Raw genomic sequence first — 25,162 nt, forward strand, 5'->3', positions numbered from 1 at the left:
GATATTAAAGAAATACTAGAAGAGCACGAAGAGCTGTATCTGATGTGACTGACTGTCTATTAATATAGGAGCATCTCTGCAAACCACGTCTTTATATAGCCCAAACTTCCCACTTAGCTCACCATCCAAGGTTTTGCAAATAGTTTATTGACTTAAATAAGCCTCTGACTATACCTTGCACTTCGACCTATATATAGAAATGAGTGGTATGAGAACAATTTGCCTTCTCTTGTCTTGCAATTTGTTTCTTTATGCAGAGTAAAACTGCAAAGATCACAGCAGCTCAGCTAAAGAGTTACTGAAGGATTTTAATTATGTGCCTCCTCATTAGGATCAAACTGATACCTGCGAGACAAAGTGCTACTTATTTTCCTTAGCAGATGAACGGAGATTAGACCTGCAGTGTGGTGGAAAGACTCAGACAGAGAATCTGAGAATATAGGTATGAATTGTGGGGCCCCACTTCCTCTTCCAAAACACATCTGGTTCCCTGTCAGCTTAGCTAGGAGAAGCCTACTTGACACTATTTCACGGGCGCAGTCCTTGTCCTGTCTCCATACCTTTCCAGCCTCCTCTGAGTTTTCTGGCTCCCATTAATTGCCTGCTACTATGCCTAAGATGTCAAGAGCTGTTTCTTGAGGATGTTTCAGTTGTAGTAATTCCGAGTTTTGACAGTCAGAAAGACGTTGGTTGCATTGAGACTCAATTGACAGAGGAGCTGATTTTTTTTTTTCCACTGTAGTGGCAGCATTTGATTAAGAATTTGGTTAAGAGGAAATGAGGCTTAAAAGAATAGTCATATTTCACAGAACTTTTAAATCATGGTTTCCTCTGGGTTTTGTGTGTTGAAGATAAAGGTGAATAATAACAGTAAAAGAGAAAGTAGAATTTTGCTGGCATGAGGGAAATGGGGAGATCTGAAATCCTTGCTTACAAATGCTCTCCTTTGCTATCCTGTCCCCCTTTCATGAGGAGGTGTGAAGGAGCTGAATACTAAGGGTGTGCTGAGAAGGATCTGCCTGGTATAAGTTATGTGATTGACTGTAGCACTTGAATTATACCTACGTGGATACACAGTATGAGAATCAGGAGATGTTAGGGGCAATCAGAGTGGAAATTTGAAGGTGTCTTTTACAATGTTGATTTGATGAAGTTTTCTGTTTAAACCTATCAAAAGAGGTGTTATTTGTTTCATTTGTGCCCTTTCAAAAGGAGAAAGAGAGCAACCATCTAGAGTGAAGGAAGATTTTGACCTCTGCTGAGAGCTGCTGAGCCTACTCAGAAGTGAGATACCTTCAAAGCACAAAGAGGCATTGGCAGGAAAGCAAGAATGCAGGAAGCAAGGAGGCTGGGGCACCTGGAGAAATACAAGGAAGAGATACAGGATTGATCATAGAGGTGACAGTATTTTCCTGGGTATCCAGTGGAGGCTGTCTAGGATTTGTTGCAATTGTAGCAAGGTCACTGAGTAGGAAATAAAAGGCATTTGTGGGCATAATGCCTGCTTGCAAGGGCACAGCAGGCAGGAGAGCTCTGTTTTGATTTTTATTCTTTCTTAGTAATTTTGAGTTTATTTAAAAGCCAATTAACCTAGTTTGTAGTAAAACCTCTGCTTTTTGGTTAAAAGCTTTATTGGCTTTTTGACTACTCATAAGAGAAAGATCTAGGAAGTTCAATTTCAATAATACGTCTGACTCAGATTCTCATCCCATCCATCTTAAATCCATTTTCTTTCTTTAATCACCTGCATGCCCTGGTGACAGTTGCCAAGCTTGGTTTGCTTGTGCAGTAGTTTGCAGTTTGCACATTTTAGATACCTGTGTGTCTGATGGACAAAGCAAGTTGCATTTCTTTTGTGATGCAGACACTGGTAGCAGTATCCAAGAAGACACTCACCTATGTCCTCACTACCTTTTAACCAACTTGAGAAGTTTACTGGCAGTGAACTGAAGTGTGAGACTGTATGAGGATGCAGAAAATGCATTACTCTCTTTTGGTCACAGTAATGCTCTTCAATCTGTTGTTTAGCAGATTGTTTTTCCGATGTCTCTTACATATATGGAATTGAATTACTTACGATCATTATATAATTAATGTAACCTGAAATTTTGTGAACGTATGACAGACATATAACCACCCACGGCCCCACAACCAAGCCATTATTTTGAAAGCAGTTTGGTGTTTGCATGGCTAGAGAAACTACTTTAACAACTTGGTTCTGCAGGGAAAATATTAGAAAACAAAAGCTCATAAAGCACATTTTTAATGTACATAGCTATGCGTTTGAAGGTAAAAATAAATCCAAATGTCTACATGTTTATGTGAACTTCATGGCTATAAATGTGTATTCATGAAAATTCCTGTTGGTGTGGATATAGCTGTTTTACAAATAACTTTCAGCTGATTAATATTTAAAATGAACATTTAATGCTAACATACTGCATAGAACTGCAAAAAGTACATCTGTTCTAGACTACCTATTTCCATTGCCTACTGCCTCTGTATAATAGCCTTCCCCTTGACTTCCTAACTTGCCCTCTCCTTGCCCTCCACTCTCTCCATGTTTCAGACATCAATTGATGATGAGAGCCTCACTTGCTGTTAACATGGGGAGTAAAATAACGTGTTGATGGCTTGGATTCCTGTTGGTATTCTGATGATCCCTGAGTAGAGAGAGTGATGTGCTGTCACTCTCACCATAACTGTCCAAGGTTGAGAATTTTATTACATCTTTCAAAATATCTTTTTACTTCCATCTGAAAGTGAAAATAAGTTGAATAAAATCCAGTTTACATCTGAGCTGGGCTGCATGCTCACTTATGTATATAGAATTAAACTCGATTTCCTAAGGAGTTTTATCTGTTAATACAATTTTTGTTCCTGCTTTATGACAATTATTGTATCTGGATATTTTTTTTTCTTTTTTGTAATGCCACAGTTTGAAGTGGGAGCATTAAGTTAAATTAATTTGACTTTGGTTGGCAAACGGCAGTAGTGGTGCTTTAACAGCTGTTTGCCTTCCTGAATTGTCCTTGGTGCTGAAATTGCTTTTGTATCTAAACAGCAAAATGTGTTTATAGGCCTGCAGAATATGGAGATAAATTTAGCCTGTCAAACAGATATTATTGGGGCTTTTTTGTGCTGTGATTCTGGGAGTGGATCCTGACTACACTGCTTTAATTCCAAGCTGTGTGTGCCTTTGGACATCTTACAGGACTGTTTGTGGAGCTTTTCTGTTTGATTTATGACCTTGCCTGTATGGACTTCTGATCAGATTTTATTCTCATTTAGTGCAAGAGGGGCTAATTATGAAAGTGACAAAGACTCTTTCATTGTGCTAAAGCTTTTTGAATGACAAAAAGGGGGCTTTAAATTAAAATGAACTTTAACAAGGCATTTTCACATTGAAGTGATACACACTCTACCACTGATAGAGTAATTCATTTTCACCCCTTTCCGATTCTATAAACACATTGTCTCACAAGATCAGTAATTTTTTACCTCTCAGGCTAATGAAGAGTGGATGGTAGACCAATGAATTCTCTTTTTGCAGAACTGTTTTGACATTCTTAATTTTTTCTTAAATATCAAAGAAAGGACAAAGAGCTGTGATTTTATTGCATTAATATTAATAATCATTTATCTGCCAGAAAAACATTTAAATATCACTTGACATTTGCAGAGAAAGATTAATGTTTAATTTACAACAAACAGGGAAATACTTTGAAATAAAAGGAGACGCTTCTAGATTTGGCGAAATGGGAAGAAAAGCCCAACAAAATTAAGACAGACCTTCAGATATAGTAAGGTATTCTTACCACAGCAGAAGACAAAACCATGCTGATGACATCTAAAATGTCAATGTTTAAATTACCACTTCTGATTGAAAAACTAACATCAACTAGATAATTTTTTTGAGGTCTAATTTAAGGTTTAACTAAACAAAGATAAATGAGGGTAAGCAACCCTCTGTTACATCCATGTGAGTCTGGTAATAAGGCCTGCTACAAATTCTATCAGTATTATCAAAGCAAACCAATGTAATATGGTTCCTTAGCAATACATAATTATATATAGTACATTTGAATAAAGCTGAGATATAAGCAGTATTGATATTTCATCATTATTGGAAAGACTGGAAGTCAAGGAGGGCTTCCAGAACAGGTTGGTGACTGGGAGAAAGGAAAATAGCGAGGCACAGGAGTCAGAAAATTTTATCAGTGAAAATACAGGAACAAATTCCATTACAGAAGGATTGAAATGCTATATAATAAAGAGAAAAGTAGGGAAATCACCTTGTTCTACAAAAACACATCAGACTAGGAACAACAGCAGAGGAGTAGGTGAGCAATGATGTTGTGTATCAGTCTAGTCTGATGAAATGGCTAAAAATGTACCTAGGGTGCATGAAAGTCAATCTGTACATTTTTTTTGGTGGAGATTATAAGATTTCACTTCTAGGCAATTAAAGAATAGGATTAATGTATTGAATGAGACTAACATTTTCAGCCCCCAAACTGTTTCCATGGCTAGGCTGGTAATGGTGTAAAGAACCAATTTCCTAATAAACTGAAATAAGAGTGTTCAGATCCAGGATTTGTGTGAAAGTCTATCCTTGCAGTAGACCATCGTTAGAGAATTATTTATTTGGTATGATACAGAAGGAAAGTTTTAGCTACAAAATCAGTAATTTTTTAGCTCAAGAAGGTTCTTGAAGACCCATTTCAAAAAGCAAGATTCTTCTGTAAGACATTACCTGGAGCCTTTATATTAATGCTGTTTCTTTTTAATAAAAACTCCCAAATTTATTTACAGCTCTGGTGACTTTGGAGAGGTCCTTGAGAATATAATTTACCTGTAAGTCTTCAGACTGATTGAAGTTTCCATCAATTAATTTTCCTCAAGTGGCATTTTCTAATTATACTATGGAAGGATTTCCCTGGAAAAATGGTTGTTCCACATATTGGGCCCCAAACTAGGCCAAATGCAGAATTACAACACTACCATGCAGTAATAAATCAGCAGAAATATCCTCCCTTGTAGGAGGCAAGAACTGTTTTGCCTTTTACATTATAGGAATTCATAGGGTCTTTGCAAAATGTCTGTATTGAGTAGGAAGCATTACATAAGTAGAGCTAAGGCAGCGTAGGTAAGAATAAAGAACATGCAGATTTTAACGTTTTTAACCACATTTAACATGTTGCTTGCACACCTGTGATATCCAAGCAGGTAAATACAGGAATGTTTTACATTAGAAGCTATAGGTAGCAAAAGATTTTGCTGCTGTACACTGAGCATCAGGCCCTAACAAAAAAGAAAGTATTTAGAGACAAGCTTCTCCCTGCTACTCACCAGTAATGGTACATCCCAATGTTGTACCATAGTTCATATTCCCTGATCTGCCTTGGTGGTTGCTTCCATGGTTAAGGCTGCAGACGTTGTTATAATTTATTTACTAACTTATTAATTATTTATTTAGGATAGCACCCATTATATGCTAAGTGACTTCCAAACAGAAATTTCTCCAAATGCTTTTCCTTTAAGAGCTTTGCTTTGAAAGATGTGATACATACAGAGTTGTGAGATACCTATTTTGATAGCATATACATTGTTAAAGAGAGCTGAGTTTCATGACACTAATACAAAGCCTCTTTGTATTCTGATTTTCCTTTAACAAAGGTTTGCTGCCATGGATAAATAACTGCCCATCTGTCATTGGAGGCCTTCTGGGAATTGATGAAGGGGGAACAGAGAAATCAGTAGTCCACTGTTTTTCTGGGGATTTGGTAGTTTTGGTGTCATGGGTGTGCAATGGCCATAAGCATCTGATTTTTAAGCATTCTTGACATGTCCTACTAAGTTGATGCATTGCTACTTCACTGCTGCCAGTTTTTGCGACTATTTGGAAAATTTGAGCTGCAGTCTTGGGCTTTGCTGATTTTTGGATTTTTGCTTTCTTGTAAATATTAAGAATCTCTTAGATGTGGGAGAAGAAACGGAGAGACCGACTCAATTTTATCCATCCTTTGCATTTTCCTGACACAGTGAACACAGACATTTTATTCTTCACAGCTCCAGGATTTTAGGTCCTTTAGCTGAAAGCACCAGTGTTCATTGATAAGGGTAATTTTGAAATAAGGCTCTTTGGTTGCCAGTGATTAAATACCAATCTCATTTGATCAAAACTATTGAATTGCTTCAACCAGATTGTGTTAGGTAATTTCTTTATACATACATGAATAAGCCTGCTGTTTACACAATGGTATTTGTAGTATATTGGGATATCTGATTGTATGTTGTGCTATTTTGCTCATGGTGGGTTTTGAGCAGTGATGGTCACTAAATTGTCAGGATTACTTGTTGCTGCTTTTTATTGTTCTCTAAGCTGGGATCACCTCTGAGACTGCTTCTTTTCATGAACAGAAAGAGAATATTCCAGTCCTTCTAGTCTCTTGTCTTGTCTTTCTGAATAGTATTGTTTAGTCTTGTTGAATTATCTTCAAAAGAAAGTTGCAGGTGATGTAAGTCGGTTGCTTGGGGATTAGCACATGCTAGAACTTAAAAGTTGTTTATATTATCAAATCGGTAATAGTACCTTCATTGCGGGAGGAGCCTCAAAAGTACTGCTCAGTAAATTTCAATCCCTGTATTCTCCCTTCTCCCTCACCCAGACATTGTTCATACACTTGTGATCAAGGAAAGTATGTGTTCAGAACGGAAGACCTTAGCCTAAAACTATCCATTGTTGGCGCTTCCAGACTACTGACATAGGAGAATCTTTCTGTACCTGCCCAGCTTTCTTATCTCTTATATTCAACTGATAAATTTAACTTTGTTTATGTGTCTTTAATTTTTTTTAATCAGTCCTTCATTCTTAAATGCTTCTCTTAATTTTCTATGTGGAAAAGAATTCTTTGGTTTGCTCAAAAGTGGCCTTGTACCCTTTTCACTTCATTCAGAGGCCAGTGCCACAACTTTTAATCTAACGATGCAGATTAGCTGCTGTGGATGATAAATTCTTCCTCCTACTCTAATTCAGATAAAAGTTTTAATTTGTAAAACTCCTGTGGGTGTTTTATTCTAGGCCACACTGTTCATTAATATTTCTGCAATTTAACTCAATACAAAGGAAGTGTAGGTCTATTCATTACACTTGTTTGGGACCACTGAGGAACAGTAATTGTGATCCCAGGTACTGTAGGCAGAATGCCCTTAGGAAGTGGGTCTAATGCACCTTACCTTATCGTTTATGAGGAAAAATATTGGAAAGAGTGGAAATCAGTCTGTGATCCTGAAAAGGTGATCATGCTCTCATTGTTATGAGTTAGGAGCAGCACCATTAAAATCAATACTGTTGCAGCAACAGAAATAGGACAGTTGGAAAGGATAAGAACATTTATAAATTTTGGGTTCATTGCCCTTCTCCATGTTCTTGCTGAGTCATTTGACAAGCAAACAAACAAATGAGAACCATAACTCTTGCATACCCAAAAGATCAATAAAATTTATTTTGATACTATATTCTTTGATAAACAAGAAAAGTGTAGAAGCTAGAATTTTCATGTGCTGTCAGTCACAGTTAGTTTTTACACATTGTCTAATTCCAATAAAAGTTCTATGAGTTACGCATTAATATGTACATCTCAATTTACCCTTCCCAGTGATGGGAGCTGGCCTTTTACCAATTGCTGCTATGAGCAAAGATGGTTGTTGTTCCCATACAATGTTTTTCACAAAAAAAAGATTCTCAAAAGACAACAACTAAGTGTCCTTTGGATGTCACTATTGATAACAATCTAAAACATAATGGAAACATGGCAATTTCCAGTTGCCTGACTGCGGAAGAAGGAGAGAAGGGACAACAAATACAGATACGAAGCATCCAGCTTCTCAAACCATCTACATTTGAAATGCTTTGCCTGTTTGATAGTCTTGAACATAGAGGTGATGTGGATTTTGACTGAAAGCTGAGTCATGACCATTGTGCTTTGTTTCCAGTGGAAAATCCGGTTCTTAACACAACATTACATTGTTGAAGTGTATCGAGTCTTTCTTTCCAAAACAGTGATTTAACTGTACCAGTGCAGATATTACTTTGTATTGCAGAGGTTAATATATGCACTTTTAATGATTTAAAGTATCCTTAAATTTACAAGGTGTTGTGTATGTGGGTTTGTTGTTGTTTTGTGTTGTTTTTTTTTTTAATTGTCTTGCCTTTTTATTAAAATTATATGCTTTGCAGTTTCAGGAGCCTTGATTTGACATCTACTTTGCACAGAAGTCCAGGAGATGATGCAGAAACGGTTACTTACAGGTTTTCAGAGCTCTTCACTATTTGATCAGATTTTTTCCTATTTAAAAATCAAATGCTATTTTGAAGTTGTGTAGGTCTTCTCACCAAACTATTTTTCATAAATTCTTTTCACAGACAAAGAGCAAAAGCCAGTGGGAAGTGACAGCTGATATTCTTAGATGCAGTCCTTTCAGAAGATATCTAATCTTTCACTCAAGAGAAGCTTATACAGTTCTCGGTCCCTGTAGTTCCTGTTCCATTTAGGATGTATCAATAAAGTTTCTTTGCATCATCATCTCAATGTGTTTTGTGATCTCTAAGGATGAATTCCATTGAAGGTTTTCCATATTCCACATTTAACCTTGTTTTGTGAAACACAGATTTGCATTAAAATATGGATCAAATACTGTTTGGCTATCTTGGGCTTGATCCCAGGTTCAATTGGTTAAAATGACGTATATTCCAATCTGTGCCTTGGTTGTTTTTGTTTAAAGAATTTGTATAGATTGAAATGCAGCTGCAAGTATATTAGTGATTTTCTATTGCTCACTTGTCAAGATTTTTATAGTGTGGATGAAAAATAGTATTTCAAAACCTGGCAGCATATTGACAAAAAGAGAAGAGCACTTTGTGTAATTCTCTTTTGAAAAACTACCTCTTTTAGAGACAGAGATTGCCTCAGCTAGTTCCATTCATATGTATCTTGATCAATAGATTTATTGATAGCTTTTAGGCAAGATTTAATTCTTTTTTTCTCCTCAGTTCACCATGGTGCTCACTTTTCTGAATTAAGAAACTAGAATTAGGCCCCTATAAGCAAGGCATACAATATGCAAGTGCTCTAGGTGTAAAAGGAGGCATTTGACCTTTTGTTGCTAATCTGTGACAGGTGCAGGCTATTTTCTTCCAAATGGTGTTAATTTTCATGTGCAAATCCACCCCCTGAAACCTGCATTCTATATAACCACCACAGGGGAATTGGTGGTCATCATGAGTACTGTAATGGACAGCTGAGAGGGATAATCACTGATATTTCAGCACATTCATGCTTGCGACTCAGTTGTTTTTAGTGCACTTCTGTTTTCGCTGCTTATTAGGGAGGCTGAAGTTAGTTATTCATTGCTGGACAAAAAAAAAAAAAAAAAGAGAAAAAGAAAAAAAGGGGAGGGGGGGAAGAAAAAAAAGTGTCTGAGAAAGTTCATGTGCAGGGAACAGCACATTGTTACAAATTAGTTTCCTTTACCATTTCTGGCAAACTCATTACAAAGTAATCGTGCCCTGCGCTGAAGTGCACTTCCTCTGGGACCAATAACTGTAAATAAGCAGGGCTGCAAGCTGGCTGATAAGTTGTTGTTCTGAAGATAACGGTCCTTTTTAGCAGAGTGTTTGACCTTTTTCTTTATATTGCCTCAGGCTTGTCTAAGACCCTCAAGGTCTATTTTTCATCTTAAAATTCTCTGTAGGAAAGCACAATGTGTGGTTTAAGAAGATTTTAGGATTGCTTAACATATCTATCTTTTCTTTTCTAGTGTTTTTATGATAATTGTTGGAATGCTTAGTAAGTTTAGCTGGCGTTTTCTTAAGCAGGTTTGCTTTCTTTGTGCCAAGTACACTTTATTGATGTAGGAAGCAATATACGTTAATATTTTATGAGGACTAAGTGTATGTTGCATGATTAATAAAATAGTAACATTGTGGCTTTTCTCTGACTTCTAAAGAAACTTGAAAAATGCTATTGACCCCTCTCACTAGTCACAATATGAGAGTATTGCACTAAACATTACTTTGTAAAGCAATTTAAGCAAATATAATTAAGAATTTCAGCTTGAATGATTAAAGAAAAGGGTGTCTCTGCTTTTCTCAGTATGCTAAGAGTATTGACCAGAACCGTGACTGAAAATTGAGCATGTCTGAAAAACAAACCCCAAGGCAAAGTGAAAGTCAGTTTATAGACATTGGGGAATTTGATTTGTTCACATCTTCCCATCAGTTTAAAAAGATCTGTGCCAGTATTTCTGTAAAGTAAAATAATAATAGATAAAAAACACCCCTGTAACTAATTTCAGAGTTCATAGGAGGAAAAAAAAAATCCATAATGGTTTGTAAAGCACTGGCTACTCTAATAAATTGTTTATTTTGCTTTTAAGATATGGTCAGAAAGCCACTTGACAACCAGACATGCACCCAAATTTTAAAAGAAAGAATCTGAGCCACAAATGTCTTAGAGTACCAGTAAGTTTAGCTCTTACTGCTCATAATGTTGTTGGGTTTTTGCCCTTGCAGATCACGTTACTTGATCAGTTTATTGATTTTACATGTTTTGTAATGTTAACCCTCAAGTATAATGCAAATCACAAATTATGGACTGATGATGTTTAAAAAAAATATGTTTATAATCTCATAGGTCCAGACTCCATATTTATTGAGTGGAGTGCTGGTGGCTTCATGTGGGTGCGAACCCAAAATAAATTAAAACCAAGCTGATTAGATTTTTCACTTTGATTTTAACAGAACATCCTTAACCCCTGTGGTTATGAACAGACTCTTTTGTAGATATCAAAAATTACTAGACTACCAATGTACACAGGATCAAAATGTGGAAGAATCTTACTGTACTTGTATCAAGACTGAAACTGTTGGTAGGTACAGTACAGAAAATTATCACTGTCTGATGTTTTCTTAGATTTATCATTATTTCAGCACAGAAGCTGGCCACTTCCAGTATTGCAAAGCAGAGTGTATGTATTACATAATTACACAGAGGTCCTTGTGATCTAGGAGGAACTGACTGTCTAACCATTCATTTAACAGTTTTTCTCTTGCTAAACATTTCACACACACACAAAAGGATAAATTTTAAGGAACCTTATGGAGCTGTTAAAAAATAAAAGCAGTGTAGAAGTTGTACTTAGGGAAAAATGTTAATTGAAATGCTAAAATATTAGTGTAGTGGTTAAATAGAATAGCATAGTCAGTGTTTAATTCCTGTTTCATAGTTTCTAATGCATTTTGCTGTGCTACCTGTGGCATTAGAATACTCAGTCATTAGAATAAATCTTTTTTCTGTGATTACAGCAGTGTGAAGGCAGCATATGAAATTGATTATTTTGTTTGTGACATTCACATTGGGAAGTTTCTATGCTTTTTTGTACACTCCCAAAAGCTTTTTTTTTTTCCCCTTTCTTTTGGGTGGAATTACCAGTTTTCTCCGAAGCATCACTTAAAGTGCGGAAGCGTTTTGTTCTTAAAGTTCTAGGCTTTGTATCACAACTGCCGTCTTTTAATGACATTGCTATGTGGGTTGAAATTAGGCTGACAGATTGTGAGCAAAAGCTGTGATATTACAAACAATAGTCTATTGAGCACGAGGAACTTGTTGAATTGGTTACCGAAGGCATTAGTGTTAGGTCCAGCCTATTTAGCATCTGGAAGACAGAGAAGAAATAGTGTGCTAATGAAATGTACAAATGATACTAAACTGCAAATGGCTGCAGGTGACTGTGGCAGCTGATGTGTTCGATGAAGGAGCCTAGTAAGAGGCAGTTCTGTAGGCAAAATGTAATAAAGTTAGATACAGTCCACAAAAGGAAAATATAATACATTAAGAGGGGGGTGATTATTCAAATTAAGGATTGCAGATAGAGAAAACAGTGTTGGGAGTCACAGGGAGTCATGCACACAATGATTAAATTGTTAAGGGTTCTGCTGCATTTGAAGTAGATATTTAGGTTTTCCAGAGCAGACTAGCTTGGATGGGTTCCATCATACCAGCTCTTAACCATTAGTGATTTCACTGACATCACTACAATTCTGTAGTTCTAGTTTAGGGATCCTGCAGACTCTGTAAAGTAGTTCTAAGTGGGCTTTCTGTCCCCCATATGGTTCAAACCAGTTTGATATTGACAAAAAAGCTGAAATGCATAATAGGTCAGAAATCAAGATCTCAATTTGCTCTGTTGTTATTTATTCACTTAATAATGTGAGGCAAATGGAATCCAATCCATTGAGCACCTTGAACCAGCTCAGTTTTGAAATGCATGAGAAATAGTATTTTCCCAATGTCATATAAACATGATGTTTAATGAAAAATATAGTAAACCAAAGTCCTTTAATTGTTTTTACCACTCTTATTTACTTTGGATAACAGTCTGTAGGAAGTAGCAGCTTATGTTAGTGTTCAAGTTCTGTTGTCATGAAAAACAGTGATGGGTTTAACCCTTGGTGCAGAAAGTACACTTAGATGTGTAAGGGACTTAAACTAAAGCCTGGCAGATGTGGTAGGTTGACCTCGGCTGGCTGCTTAGATGCTCATCCATCCAGCTCCACCACTTGGTCTCCACCACAGGACAGGGGGGAAAAAGTAAGATGAAAAAGCTTGTGGGTCAACAGAAAGAGAGGAAGATTGCTTGCCATTTGTCATCACAGGGAAAACAGAATTGACTGTGGGAAAACTAATTTACTGCCAGTTAAAATAGTAAGAAACAAAATTTAATGGAAACAACACCTTCCCCTCACTCTTCCCAGTTGCTCCTTTATGGGCCTGCTGCTCAGTCCATCAGGAAATAGCCACCTACTCCAGCCTCTCCCCACAGACCATAGGGTAGTCTGCCCTGTATTCGACACTGGTTAGGCCACACCTTGAGTACTGTGTCCAGTTCTGGCCTCCTCAATTTAAGAAGGATATTAAGACACTTGAATGCCTCCAGAGGAGGGCAGTGAGGCTGATGAGATGTCTTGAGCACAAGCCCTATGAGGAGAGGCTGAGGCAGCTGAGGGTGTTTAGCCTAGAGAAGAGGAGGCTCAGGGGAGACCTTATTGCTGTCTGCAGCTACCTGAAGGGTGGTTGTAGCCAGGTAGGGGCTGGTCTCTTCTCCGAGGCAACCAGCACCAGAACAAGAGGACACAGTCTTAAGCTGCACCAGGGCAAGTTTAGGCTCAAGGTGACGAGAAAGTTCTTCCCAGCAAGAGAGACTGGCCATTGGAATGTGCTGCCCAGGGAGGTAGGTGGTGAAGTCACTGTCCCTACAGATGTTCAAGAAAGGATTGGATGTGGCGCTTGAAGCCATGGTTTAGTTGCCAGGAGGTGTTAGGTGATAGGTTGGACTTAATGATCTCTGAGGTCTTTTCCAACCTGGTTGATTCTATGATTCTATGACACCTGGAGCATCCCCTTCACTTCTCTTCCTCCCCCAAACCTGGTTCTTTCTAGACCGCCTAACTGCTCACTGTGTGCCCTTCATTAAACACGTTTTCAAGCAGGCACCGCCATCTTGGCTGCGGCGTGGGGCTGTGCCCTGTGGTGAGGCTGGTGTGGAGCCATCTGGAGCCGGCTGGAGCTGGTTCTGAGTGGCACAGGGCAGGCCCAGCCTCTCCTCAGTGCTCAGCCCTGCAGACCCTGCTGCTGGCACCTGGGGATGGACATCTAATACAGCAGATGACATTATTTATACTTGGCAAAGTTATCCTAGCTGTACAATATTGCTGGTTTTTTTTTTTCCCCCCTCCCAAATATTTCATATGCCAAATGTATCCTTCAGGCAAGTGTTTAGGAACAGCTTGTTAGCGTGAAGCAGCTCTCTGCAGAGGGAATCAGCGAAGGCACTTTGCTTCTGAAAAGAGGAATGTGAGTAGGAAAGTAGAGGATAACATTAAAAGCAGGGAAGATTAAAAATGTTCAATTAGTAAAGCCACAAACAGTTTAGAATAAGGAAGGAATCCTTGATGAACACAACCGAAAATGTTTTGTCCTGCTTTTCCCTCCCAAACCAGCAGAACAGCCAAGTTTTGCAGACGCTGAGCTGGGTGTTACCCAGGAATAGTCATATGGGCTAAAATGGGACTTGCTGAGGAGGGAATTGTTTAGTCCAAATAGAATCATAGAATTGTTAGGGTTGGAAGGGACACCTCAAGGATCATCCAGTTCCAACCCCTGTGCCGCCTCACACTACATCAGGTTGCTCAGAGCCGCATCCAGCCTGGCCTTAAAAACCTCCATGTCTGAGGCTTCCACCACCTCCCTGGGCAACCTGTTCCAGTGTCTCACCACGCTCATGGGGAAGAACGTCTTCCTAAAATCCAATCTGAATCTGTCCATTTCTATTTTTTTCTCAATTCCCCCCAGTCCTATCACTCCCTGACACCCTAAAAAGCTCCTCCCCAGCTTTCTTGTAGGCCCCCTTCAGAAGGCCGCAATTAGGTCTCCTCGGAGCCTTCTCCAGACTGAATAGCCCCAACTCCCTCCGTCTGTCCTCACAGGAGAGCTATTTGAACCCAAAAGTATATACCCAACACTAAAAAAATATATTTAAACCTCCAAATATATCTGAAACCATCAACCCAAGGCTTCTTACAGTGCTATTTTAAAAAATAAGTATAATTTAGCATGTAAGATAAAGCCTGGCCCTGTCTTACAAGGCTTGGTAAAATGGGGCTTGGATTGGATCAGGAAAATGTGAAGTCTTATTTTTGTAGTATATAAATGAAATGGACAGTCTAAACCCTGCTTTTAAAAATCTTGGCACACTTCAAAGGAAAAATGCCAGTTTAGCAATTTAAAAGCACTTAGCAAGTTTTCCCAGTGCTGAACTTCATTTCTATAGCCAGTGTGGCTGCTAGCTGAATAATGCCATAGGGTACAATGTAGCTCTGACTATATTTAAAAATATTATTCTGTGAAATTCACCAGGAAAAAGCTGAGGCAAAAATCTAACAGCCTCATTTGTGTCTTTGGAAGGAGGTGATAGTAGCTGCAAATGGTTAAGGGAAAGGATAAAGATAGCTTTTGAATCACAAAGGAGATGAAGGCTGGCCCATCTTTGAGGAGAGAGGGATGCTGAGAGCATCAGCCAAAGCGTCCAGGTGAAACTCTGGGGACTCTTTAAAATTAGAGGTGCTTGAACATGAGCAGCACATGGAAAGAAATGTATAGAGCTGGGGGCTAAAAGAGGTGCAGAGACACTATCAGAAAAGTGAAATAATAAAAAATCAGGAAACAATTAAAAGACTGTTAGGAGACATAACCGGAATGCTCAGCTAAGAGAAGACAAAAAAGTGAATTTGAATAATAAAGATCCATGTTGTCTTCTTTTTGTTTGTTTTCATGTGCATGTAGCTTATGGGTATGTATTTTATTTTGTGAGTATGATTTAGTCTTTTAAAAATAATTTTGAACTGTTTTAAAGCTTATTATACTTAAACACTTTAGCCAACAGAATTAGATTCTCAAAATTTTCTTAGTGTAGTTGCTGGAGAGTTTAGCAGCCGTTAATTTATCAGCATCATTAAGATGCACTCTTTTCCATATGTTCTTGGTAGGTAACCTTGGACGGGTGGACCACATCACAGAGTTTGAGTATGACCTGTTCATTAGACCAGATACCTGTAACCCACGCTTTCGAGTTTGGTTCAACTTCGCTGTGGAAAATGTAAAAGAATCACAGGTAAGTGGTACTAAATTAGGTAGGCTTTAAAATTGGATTACTCTCGCGTATGTTTTCTTAAACAAGGAAGATGACCTCCAGGGCTTGTAAGTAAAAATTTGCTGTAAAACATGTTTTTTATTCTTTGACTTTTTATAAGTAGGAGCAAGTATAAGCGTGGCTGGATGCCACTGTGTTGTTCAGCTACCCGAGACAGGAAGTAATTACGAAGGCAGTATGTCATTTGCCACGTAGCAGGAGTTGTGTTACTAACGGCTGCTGTATATTTGTGTTGATTTGTATATATACAAATCAAATATCTGCATTAATATATGAAAAAGAAGTCTGTGATAGCTGTTCAAATATTATCGTTCAAGCCTTCATTTAACACATGTAGAACAATGAGGCAGTGTTGCAAGCAGGCATTACTCTAGTGACTTGTAGTAGAGAAGTTGCCAGTTAGTGTGTCTCTTGTGAAAAAAGGAGATTTAAATGTGAAGCAACTTGATAGGCAACTGTTTAATCTACTTTTAAATAATGTTTCTTTGCAGTGAATAGGCCCCATGAGAAAGAAACTTCCTCGCTCTATTTTTTCACCTATCTTAAACTAAAGCAAAAAAAGGTTATGTACTAACTTGCATATTGACAAGTTAAAAAAAAAAATAATTCTATTTTTCACACATACCTTGCATTTTATTCTGGTCTTCTGTCTTAGTTTATCATAATCAGAGTATCATTTTCACTTTAGGGGAAGAAAACATGCTTAGGAAGAGAAAAAAATGCAGAAGCTTTATATTTATATTCCTACGAGACTAATATCTTAATATCCACTACTATGCCATTCCTGTTACAACTAGAAATCATGAAATTGTTTATCTATCTTCCTGGAGCCCGATACTTTATCAGACAGACCCTTTTCCCTGCTGTGCCTTACTCAACTGTGATCAAATTATATAGTCATGAGATGAATGGGAATCTGTCTCAAGGAGGCAAAGAGATCTGGTGGAAAGATACAATATATATCTAGTGCTTACAGGATATTTGTTTTCATGGTTGTCTACATGAAAGAAAATGGTTTCACTATTAGGTTTGACTTGTGAGGTCTGTTTTTATAATGTGTGTTCCTATAATCTTTTTTTCATCTCTCCCAATTTCCGTTAGAATGAGACCTGCATGAACGTAATCTGGTCTGGAACCTTTTTCAGGTCTTTGTACCAGCAGACATGGGCAGTATTAGTCATTCCAGCTCAGCTATATTAAATGAGTGTTAGAAATTTTTACATCAAACTTGCTGTATAATCTGGTTTGTGCGTTTTGATTATTTGCTTTTAAGTTTTGCTAGAAAATAATAACAACGAAACCCATACCATTAAGTATTCCTTAAAAATGTTGCAGTAATAAACAAGTAATGTGATTGCTTTGTGTGTGAAAGAAGGTATTTTAATATCTCTGTATAAATAATTCCCTGTGTAATCTATTAGTTTTTGATGTATCCTATAGGTGATTGGGGATGAAGGCAGAGCTATGTATTTATCTATCCTAGGTCTGGTTTCAGACATTTAGATGAGGACACAAAAGGAGCAGTGACGTTTAGTACTTTTATATCTTGTAGGTATTACATTTAATTCTTGTTATTCCTCTTATTTCAACTTCAAATGCTTAAACAACTTCATTTACTTTGATGTGAGAATAACTTAAAGATTTTCTTCTCATTATAGGAAAGTCTCTAGTTTTGCTTAACGTTTCACCCTAAAGCCTTTACTCCCAGAGATATTTATTTCAAGAGTATTATGAGATAATAAAGAATCTCCCTTCATTGCCTGTCTTAGAAAGCATCCATTCTGGTTGTCTCCTGTTGCATCAGATCAGTCACTGACACCCAGCTGTGGACAAACAGATAAAGTAGACAAAAAAAGGCACAGTGTGAAAGCAACAACGACCCAAATACTAGGAGCATGGAATTGTACTGTATGTATTTCCCATTACTGGGTAGTAGTGCAGTTTTACAGTATGTTTATTGCAGTTTGTGTTATAATCTAGTGATAAACTAAAAGAAATTCCTATTAGAAACTCTTGTCAATCTCATCATACAGTATTCTGTAGAAAACAGGTTTTTACATTCCAGTTTTAATTTTCTTAAGCTGTGGAGCTTCCACTTCTGTGTCTCAAAACTATTCTGTAGACTCGGCTTGCTCACAGTGTTGCTTGATTTTTAGCCTAAAGCTTTACTTTATTTAATCCCCCTATTCCCAGTTGCAATTCTGCTTAGTAATAGCTCCTCTTGGAACAAATAAATCCTCATCATCCCTGGCTAACATTTATATTTCTGTATATTATAACATTCTTCATCATTTGTGTCTCAGCCTAGCTATCATATTTGGTTCTTTCAGGTCTGTATCCAATAGAGCTCTTTTAAGTGTTTAAGTATTTTTTCACTTTGGGGCCTTTGGACTTTAATCATAAGTGAATTGTACCAGCCCTTCGATAATTAGTCCAGTTTCAGAGGGAAACAAAGCTTATATAATCAGACTGTCTACTTGTTAGCTTTGTGATTTTTGTGTGGCTGCTGATTTTCTCACAGATTCACAGATTTATAGATTGCATCTATGACTCAAAGGTCATCTTGTCCAACCCCCCTGCAGTGAACAGGGACACCTCCAACTAGATCAGGCTGCCCAAGACCACATCAAGTCTGATCCTGAATGTCTTCATGGATGGGGCCTTAACTACATTCCTGGGCAACACGTTCCAGTATTTTCCCACTTTCGTTGGAAACAACTTCCTCCTTACTTCTAGAATCTACCCTGTTCTGGTTTAGAATCATTGTCCCTCTCCTATCGTTAACATGCCTTTCTAAACAGTCATTCCCCAGCTGTCCTGTAAGGCCCCTTCAGATACTGAAATGTAGTTATAAGGTCTCCACAGAGCCTTCTTTTCTCCAGGCTAAACAGACCCAATTCTTTCAGCCTGCCTTCATAGGAGAGGAGCTTCAGCCCTCTGATCATCTTTGTGGCCCTCTCTGGACCTCTTCCAGCAGGTCTATGTCCCCCTTGTTGTGGGGGTTCCCATAGTTGGACACCGTACCCCAGATGAGGTCTCACTGGAACAGGCTAAAGCAGAGTAGAGAAGAGAAGAGTGCCAGAATCACCCTTTCCCCAGTAGCTTCCTAAATCTCAACCCCAGTGGACAGGAATTGTTGTTTCAGGAAAGCAGGCTGCTAGATGGGCAAGAGACTCGTTTGTGTTCTCACTGGCAGAAAGGCTCTACCAGAGAATCCAGAGAAGTGCGTAGGAGAAAGTGCTCGTTGAATTTTGCATTTTTAAGACACGAGAGAATCCAACCACAAAATTCAGATCCATAGCACTTAGTAGTTTTGCTTCTTGCAGAGCTCCATTTTTATTATTATTATTCCTCTTCCAGTTCCTTCAATTTTTTATTTTTTTTTTTTATAGTGTGGAACTAAAATTTAACAGACAGTTCTGAATACACTAAAGTCCCAGTTTACAGAGAAGGGATTCCAGTCCCTTTGCTCTCGGTGTAGACAGCTGAAAATTGCAGCAGCCTTTTGTTGCTATATCACTATGGAAACTCATGCCTAATTTGTTGTTCACTGTCATACCTAAGTCTTTTTCAGAATGATTGCTTTCTCCCTCCTGCTACCTATGTCTTAGGTTACTGTTGTGCTTCAGCAATAAGGGCAGGTAATAGAGCTAAGTTTGGAAGCATAGCAGTGAGAGTCCTAATCTTTTCAAGATTATTTTTAGAATTTTATGGTAAACTTGTGTTTTGTGGTGTTTGTTGGGTTGTGGTTTTTTTTTGCTGTTCACTTCCCTATGTTACAGCAGAACCAGTAGACTTTTCAATATTTTTTTTTTTAATGTTGAAGTTGGGAAATTAACTTCTTCCTCCTTATGACTTGGCCTTGTACATCACACATTTTATGCTGTCAGGTTTATTTGTTTTTATCAAGGAAAAAAATCAAAAGAAATAGAGAATGGCTTCTATTTATGAAAAAAAAAAGAACCAGCATGTGAGATACCTGTGAGATATAAAATTGGATCTTTTGGTCTCCTTTGGTTTCTGACTTACAGTTCAGATAAGATCTGAGCTGTGGAGGGTTTTTTAATTTTCTTTTTTTTTTTGGTCATTTTTTCAGTGAATTCAATTAACACCAATACTGGAAAAAAACAAAATGAGGCTGGTATGTTATCTGTAAGGACTGCAATCATGCAATGATTGCACTTAAAATAACCATGAAAGGGAGAATGAAGGAAATAGGATTTGCTGTGGAACACATGGTCTCATGGGCAAAGCCTCCAATTTCTCTAATTATATACGTGTCACAGGCTTCTGTCTATTTCTGGATAATGCTTTTTATTGGGCAGGGTTTGTTTCCTATTAGCTTCAGCCATGGCCCTTTAGAACACCAGCTACAATTTTGCTAAATTTCTGCTCTGTGGAACCGGAAATTGGATGAACAAATGTCATCCCCAAATTGCATTTCAAGTATTTTAAATAGGCAGTGCTTCAGGTGCATGATTACTTCTGAGCTGGAATGTCTTTAAAGATGTTAGTAGCAACAGTGATTCACTTGAGATCTGGGAGGGTGAAAACATGTATATGTGTGCTGTTGGACTTGATCTCAAAGATCTTTTCCAACCTCAACAGTTCTGTAAATTATAAAACTATGCCAATATTGAAGGATTTTACAGGTGAAAAGAATCATCATTTCTCTTGGGGGTGATAACCAGAAATACCATTCAAGTACTTGACACTTGGCGTTTCAGATACTGTATCCACACTAGAAAAAGATTCTGTCTGTCCTGGAAAATGTACTTTTAAGGAATTTGAGAAGAGATAAGACTTCAACACAATATGATGAGAGGATTAAAAATATTTGAGGATTTTAATTACTCTAACAAACAGCAACCATATTATACTAATAAGTAACGCACATCTAGGCCATGTGATATATTCCCTGTGTGAATGTACCCTGAACAACTCTGCTGTCTGATGAATCATGTTCAGAAATGGTATTTTCACTGAGATTAAAAAAAGAATTTCCAACAGAAGGGGTTTCCTAATACTGCCAAATTTTGTTCTGTAAGTGTTGATAAACACATTTGGAGTTCTTCGTCACAAAGGTGCTGAGAAAATATATCAAGCTGGATAGAGAACAATAATGGATATTTGGCAGCTAGGATTTGAGCATTATTTACAGTTAATAAATCAACCCAGATTGAGGTTTAAAATCAAAGAACCAAATGTTATTTACTTCAAAGGCATTTCTGTTACTTCAGCAGCAGTTGGAGGGAGGCTAGAATTCTGACTCAAGATTTTGGAGGTTTGGTTGGTTGGGGTTTTGTTGTTGTTTCTTTGTTTGTTTGTGTGTGTGGATCAGGAAAAAAGATTTCCTGTGGTAGTTTAAGGATAGGAATGGTCTGTCTGTAGGGAGAGATAATGTCTTCTATTATACCAACTGATAGATTTTGGAGAAGCAAGGGGGAAGAAAAGAAAAACTTAGGATTTAAGGTACTCAACTTCTTTTTCTGGCCTTAGAACACATCTTATTCTGTTAATTCCTGCAGAAGCTGCCTTCAAAGATGGAATAGGAATGGCATCAAAAGCAGTGTGAGCTTGGAATCAGGCTACCTTTTTACGTTCACTCTACTGTCATGTGATGATTTGAGTTCTGGTTTCTCATTTTAGAAGACGTTGTCTTTCTATGCATTAAAGGCTATATTTCATTTACTCAGCTGTGGAAAATGCACATATAACAGTGGATGTGCAACCCCTCCAACATAGATATTTTCTGAAGCGAGTTTCATTATATATACTAAATTAGGCATAAGTCATTACCTGTTGAATAGTTTATTTATCCTCTTCTGGTCAGCTCCTGTAACCTCTCTAAATAGCTCTTTATAATAATTTATAAGGAGAATCACTGTACTATTTGAATTTTGCCCTTTTAAGGAGCCCCCAGCTGTTACCCATCTTTATGTGTTCTTTTTATGCTCATTGTACTGTGCTAGAAAGATACCTCTGCCTCTTCATATATTTTGGTATTCATCCTTTTCTCAGGTAGATGAAACCTAATCTCTTTCATGTGCTAGTTTTGTTCTGTCATATATATTTATTTTGTTTCCTCTCTTCTGATACTTTTCTTGAAAATCATCTTATTTTAAGAAACTAAAAGTAAAGGTTACTGGTATCAATGCACCGCCTATCCAAGCACATTTAAGGAATACAGATTTGGCAATAAGAAATTTGGAAGTTTATAACAAAATGGCATGTAGAACTCATAAGCAATATGAACAAAGCCATCATCTTAAGCATCACTGTATGCTACAGCATTGAAGTGCATGTACTGCACTGGTCAGGTTCCTTAAAGCTGTCTTTGAGTGTATGTTTATTTTATCTATACACGTGTATGTACATATATGAATTTCTGCCTTGAAAACATGAACTTGGGGGGAAAAAAATACCCAGAAAAAAGAATAGTGGAGTTGGATTCATGATACAAATTTTGTAAGATTTTGTGGTACCATAGCATGTGGTAATATGGATCCATTACTTTCTATAAGGGAAGGCCTTGCATTATCTGAAATGTGTTTTCAAAACCGTAATGGATTATATCAAAGGAGCCTTTGAACTTTATAGAAGTAGCTTCACCACCAATTGCTATATTGGAAAGCGATGCAATTATATTTTAAGTTGAGAGTGCAGAGAGTGATATGGTATGTATAGTGGTTGAAGTAATTATTTATTTACTGAGGAAGCCATATGAAATGTTAATTAAATAATAAACAAAGTGATGACATTTAAAATAGATTGTGTGATCATCTCAACATTTAAGAAAAGGAAAATCAATTGAACACACTGTAGTTTTGAAGAAAAATAATTTTGCCATTTTGGAAACTTGTGCCTATATTGGTCATGTATAAAATTAGATTTATAAATGATGATTCTTCCAAGTTGGAATCCTTTCAAGTACATAAAATTTTATTTTGGATCAATAATTCAGTTGTGCTTGGAATAGATTGAGGGTGCACGTGAAGCTTTGGTAAGTGCAATACAGTGTGCATCTCCATGAAATTATCCAATGCTGTCATGACAGGCATCATCCTTTAAAAAGAAACAAATACAGATAGGTTAGTAAACACAGACAGTATTCGGCATTAGTGAAACAACTGCTGTCCTGATGAAATTTCCTCTCGTGGCAAGACAGTGTTAAATTCATAAACTTTTTCTGTTCCAGGTGTCTCTAAGAACATTTTAGATGTCATTGCTTGGTAATTATTGCATACATACTCTATATTTCAGATTTAGCACACTGGCTTTTGCTCACAGGAAACTAATGGCCAGGTGTGTTTAATTTCCTATTATGGTGGCACCTGTCATTCAAAATGTCAAAAATACATTATAAATGCCATAAACAAAATCAGCACTATGATGATCTTGATGTGATGTGACATGCTTACTTTTTTTTTTTCCCATTTAAAAACTTTTTCATTTATGATTAAGTACCTTCTTTTTCACTCCCAGTGTTAATTGTCTTCCATGCAAACCTGGTTTCATTTTAATTTTATTGCTGAAAAGTTTTTACATCAGAATGCAGAAGCATAGAACTAAAGTAAAACTATTTACATTGGGAAAATGAACTGTTTTAACCTTTCTTGCTTTTAGATTTCTTTTTTTTCTTTATTATGCAGAATATTTTGTATTTAAACCATGGGAGATTGAGGTACTGTGCAGAAATTGTAGGAACCTGAAGATAAAAATGAGTTGAATTATATGTAGGTTAATTCATGTTCCTGGGGAGGCAAACCATTTGCTCTTTAAATGACAGGGCATAAAAAGACAAGCTAGTGCCAAGAAATTGTAGAAAGTTGTGGTTTTGATTATCACTAAGGTGGTCTAAGAATGAAATAGTGGTGATATTCCCTAAGAGGTAATTAGTTTGGAATTAGTTGGGAAAGCAGTGAAGAAGTCAGTATTCTGTGTGCTGAAAGTGGTTGAGGGTACTGAGCACATGGCTGCAGTAATCCTCTCTTCTGCTATTAACTGTTGACGGTGGGACTAGACAGATAGATCTTGTAACACTTCTCCTTCATTGATGTTGTATGCTGCTTGTGAATTTAACATGGGAACCCAATATGAACCCAGTATTAGATCATGGTACACAGAGTGACTTTATGTACTTGATACTTTACAAGAAGTGAAAGATAAAGCATTGAAAATTTGAATTTTTATGATGAAAATAAGACATAGTATATAGGAAGTTTAATAGAGAAGATAAAATCCTGAAAGATAGTGTTGTACTATATTATAGGCAATAAAGGGCTTGCATTTCGCTTCTGTGAAACCTCAGCATTCAGCACATTGTTCAGCAAGTTTCTTGGGCATGCAAATGTAACTCAGGGCTTGTGACTCCAAACCATATTGTTCTTTGGTCATCCAAGACAATCATCAATAACTCTTAACTGAACTAAGTTGCCTCTCACTTCTTCATAAAGAAACTTCAAAAAATTTGAAAGGCAAATGAAGGTATTTTCAGGGGAAAAAATAAGATGAACCATGGGCCATCAAATTGGGTTCTGTAAAAAAGTTGGGTTTGTTTTTTTTTTTGCCTGCCTCTCTCTTTCTTTCTTCCTCTCTTTCTTTCTCTCTTTCTTTCTTTTTTTTTCTTTCTTTCTTTCTTCCTTCCTTTCTTCCTTCCTTTCTTTTTTTTTTCTTTCTTTCTTTCTTCCTTCCTTTCTTCCTTCCTTTCTTCCTTTCTTCCTTCCTTCCTTCCTTCCTTCCTTCCTTCCTTTCTTTCTTTCTTTTTCTTTCTTCCTTCCTTTCTTTCTTTCTTTCTTTCTTTCTTTCTTTCTTTCTTTCTTTCTTTCTTTCTTTCTTTCTTTCTTTCTTTCTTTCTTTCTTTCTTTCTTTCTTTCTTTCTTTCTTTCTTTCTTTCTTTCTTTCTTTCTTTCTTTCTTTCTTTCTTTCTTTCTTTCTTTCTTTCTTTCTTCCTTCCTTCCTTCCTTCCTTCCTTCCTTCCTTCCTTCTTTCCTTCCTTCTTTCCTTCCTTCTTTCTTTCTCTCTCTTCCTTCCCTCCTTCCTTCCTCCCTCCCTTTCTCCCTTCCTTCCTCCTTTCCTAACTTTCCATCCTTCCCTTCTTTCTTTCCCTTCTTTCCTTTCTTTCATTATTTTTGCCATTAGGATTTGCAAACAGCTTATAATAGGACAAGATAACGTATCTGCCATGAATTTGAGAGGGAGCAAAGCTCCTACAATGTTAAACGCCCCAGAAAATCCCATCCTAATCTCAATTAAATATTTCATTCTATTGCTATACTGCTTATAAGTATATGCATGATTTATGGAACTCTACAGGTATCCAGCATTAAGATATGCATTTTGAATTTTTGAAGGGAGCAGAGGAAATTAAAAAGCCAGGGTTTGTAGTTCT

At 37.2% G+C, this 25,162-nt stretch overlaps 1 protein-coding gene across 2 annotated transcripts in view; it reads left to right on the forward strand.

Moving 5' to 3' along the window:
* Positions 1–25,162, forward strand: part of BEND5 (BEN domain containing 5) — a 638,947-nt gene that overhangs the window by 32,416 nt on the left and 581,369 nt on the right. For both annotated transcript variants that reach the window (XM_054164948.1, XM_054164949.1), the window contains exon 3: positions 15,608–15,732. In XM_054164948.1, coding sequence (XP_054020923.1) covers positions 15,608–15,732 — 125 coding nt within the window. The remainder of the gene's footprint in view (positions 1–15,607; positions 15,733–25,162) is intronic.

The sequence above is a fragment of the Dryobates pubescens genome, chromosome 11, assembly GCF_014839835.1.
Source record: "Dryobates pubescens isolate bDryPub1 chromosome 11, bDryPub1.pri, whole genome shotgun sequence".
In the NCBI taxonomy this organism is placed as follows: Eukaryota; Metazoa; Chordata; class Aves; order Piciformes; family Picidae; genus Dryobates; species Dryobates pubescens.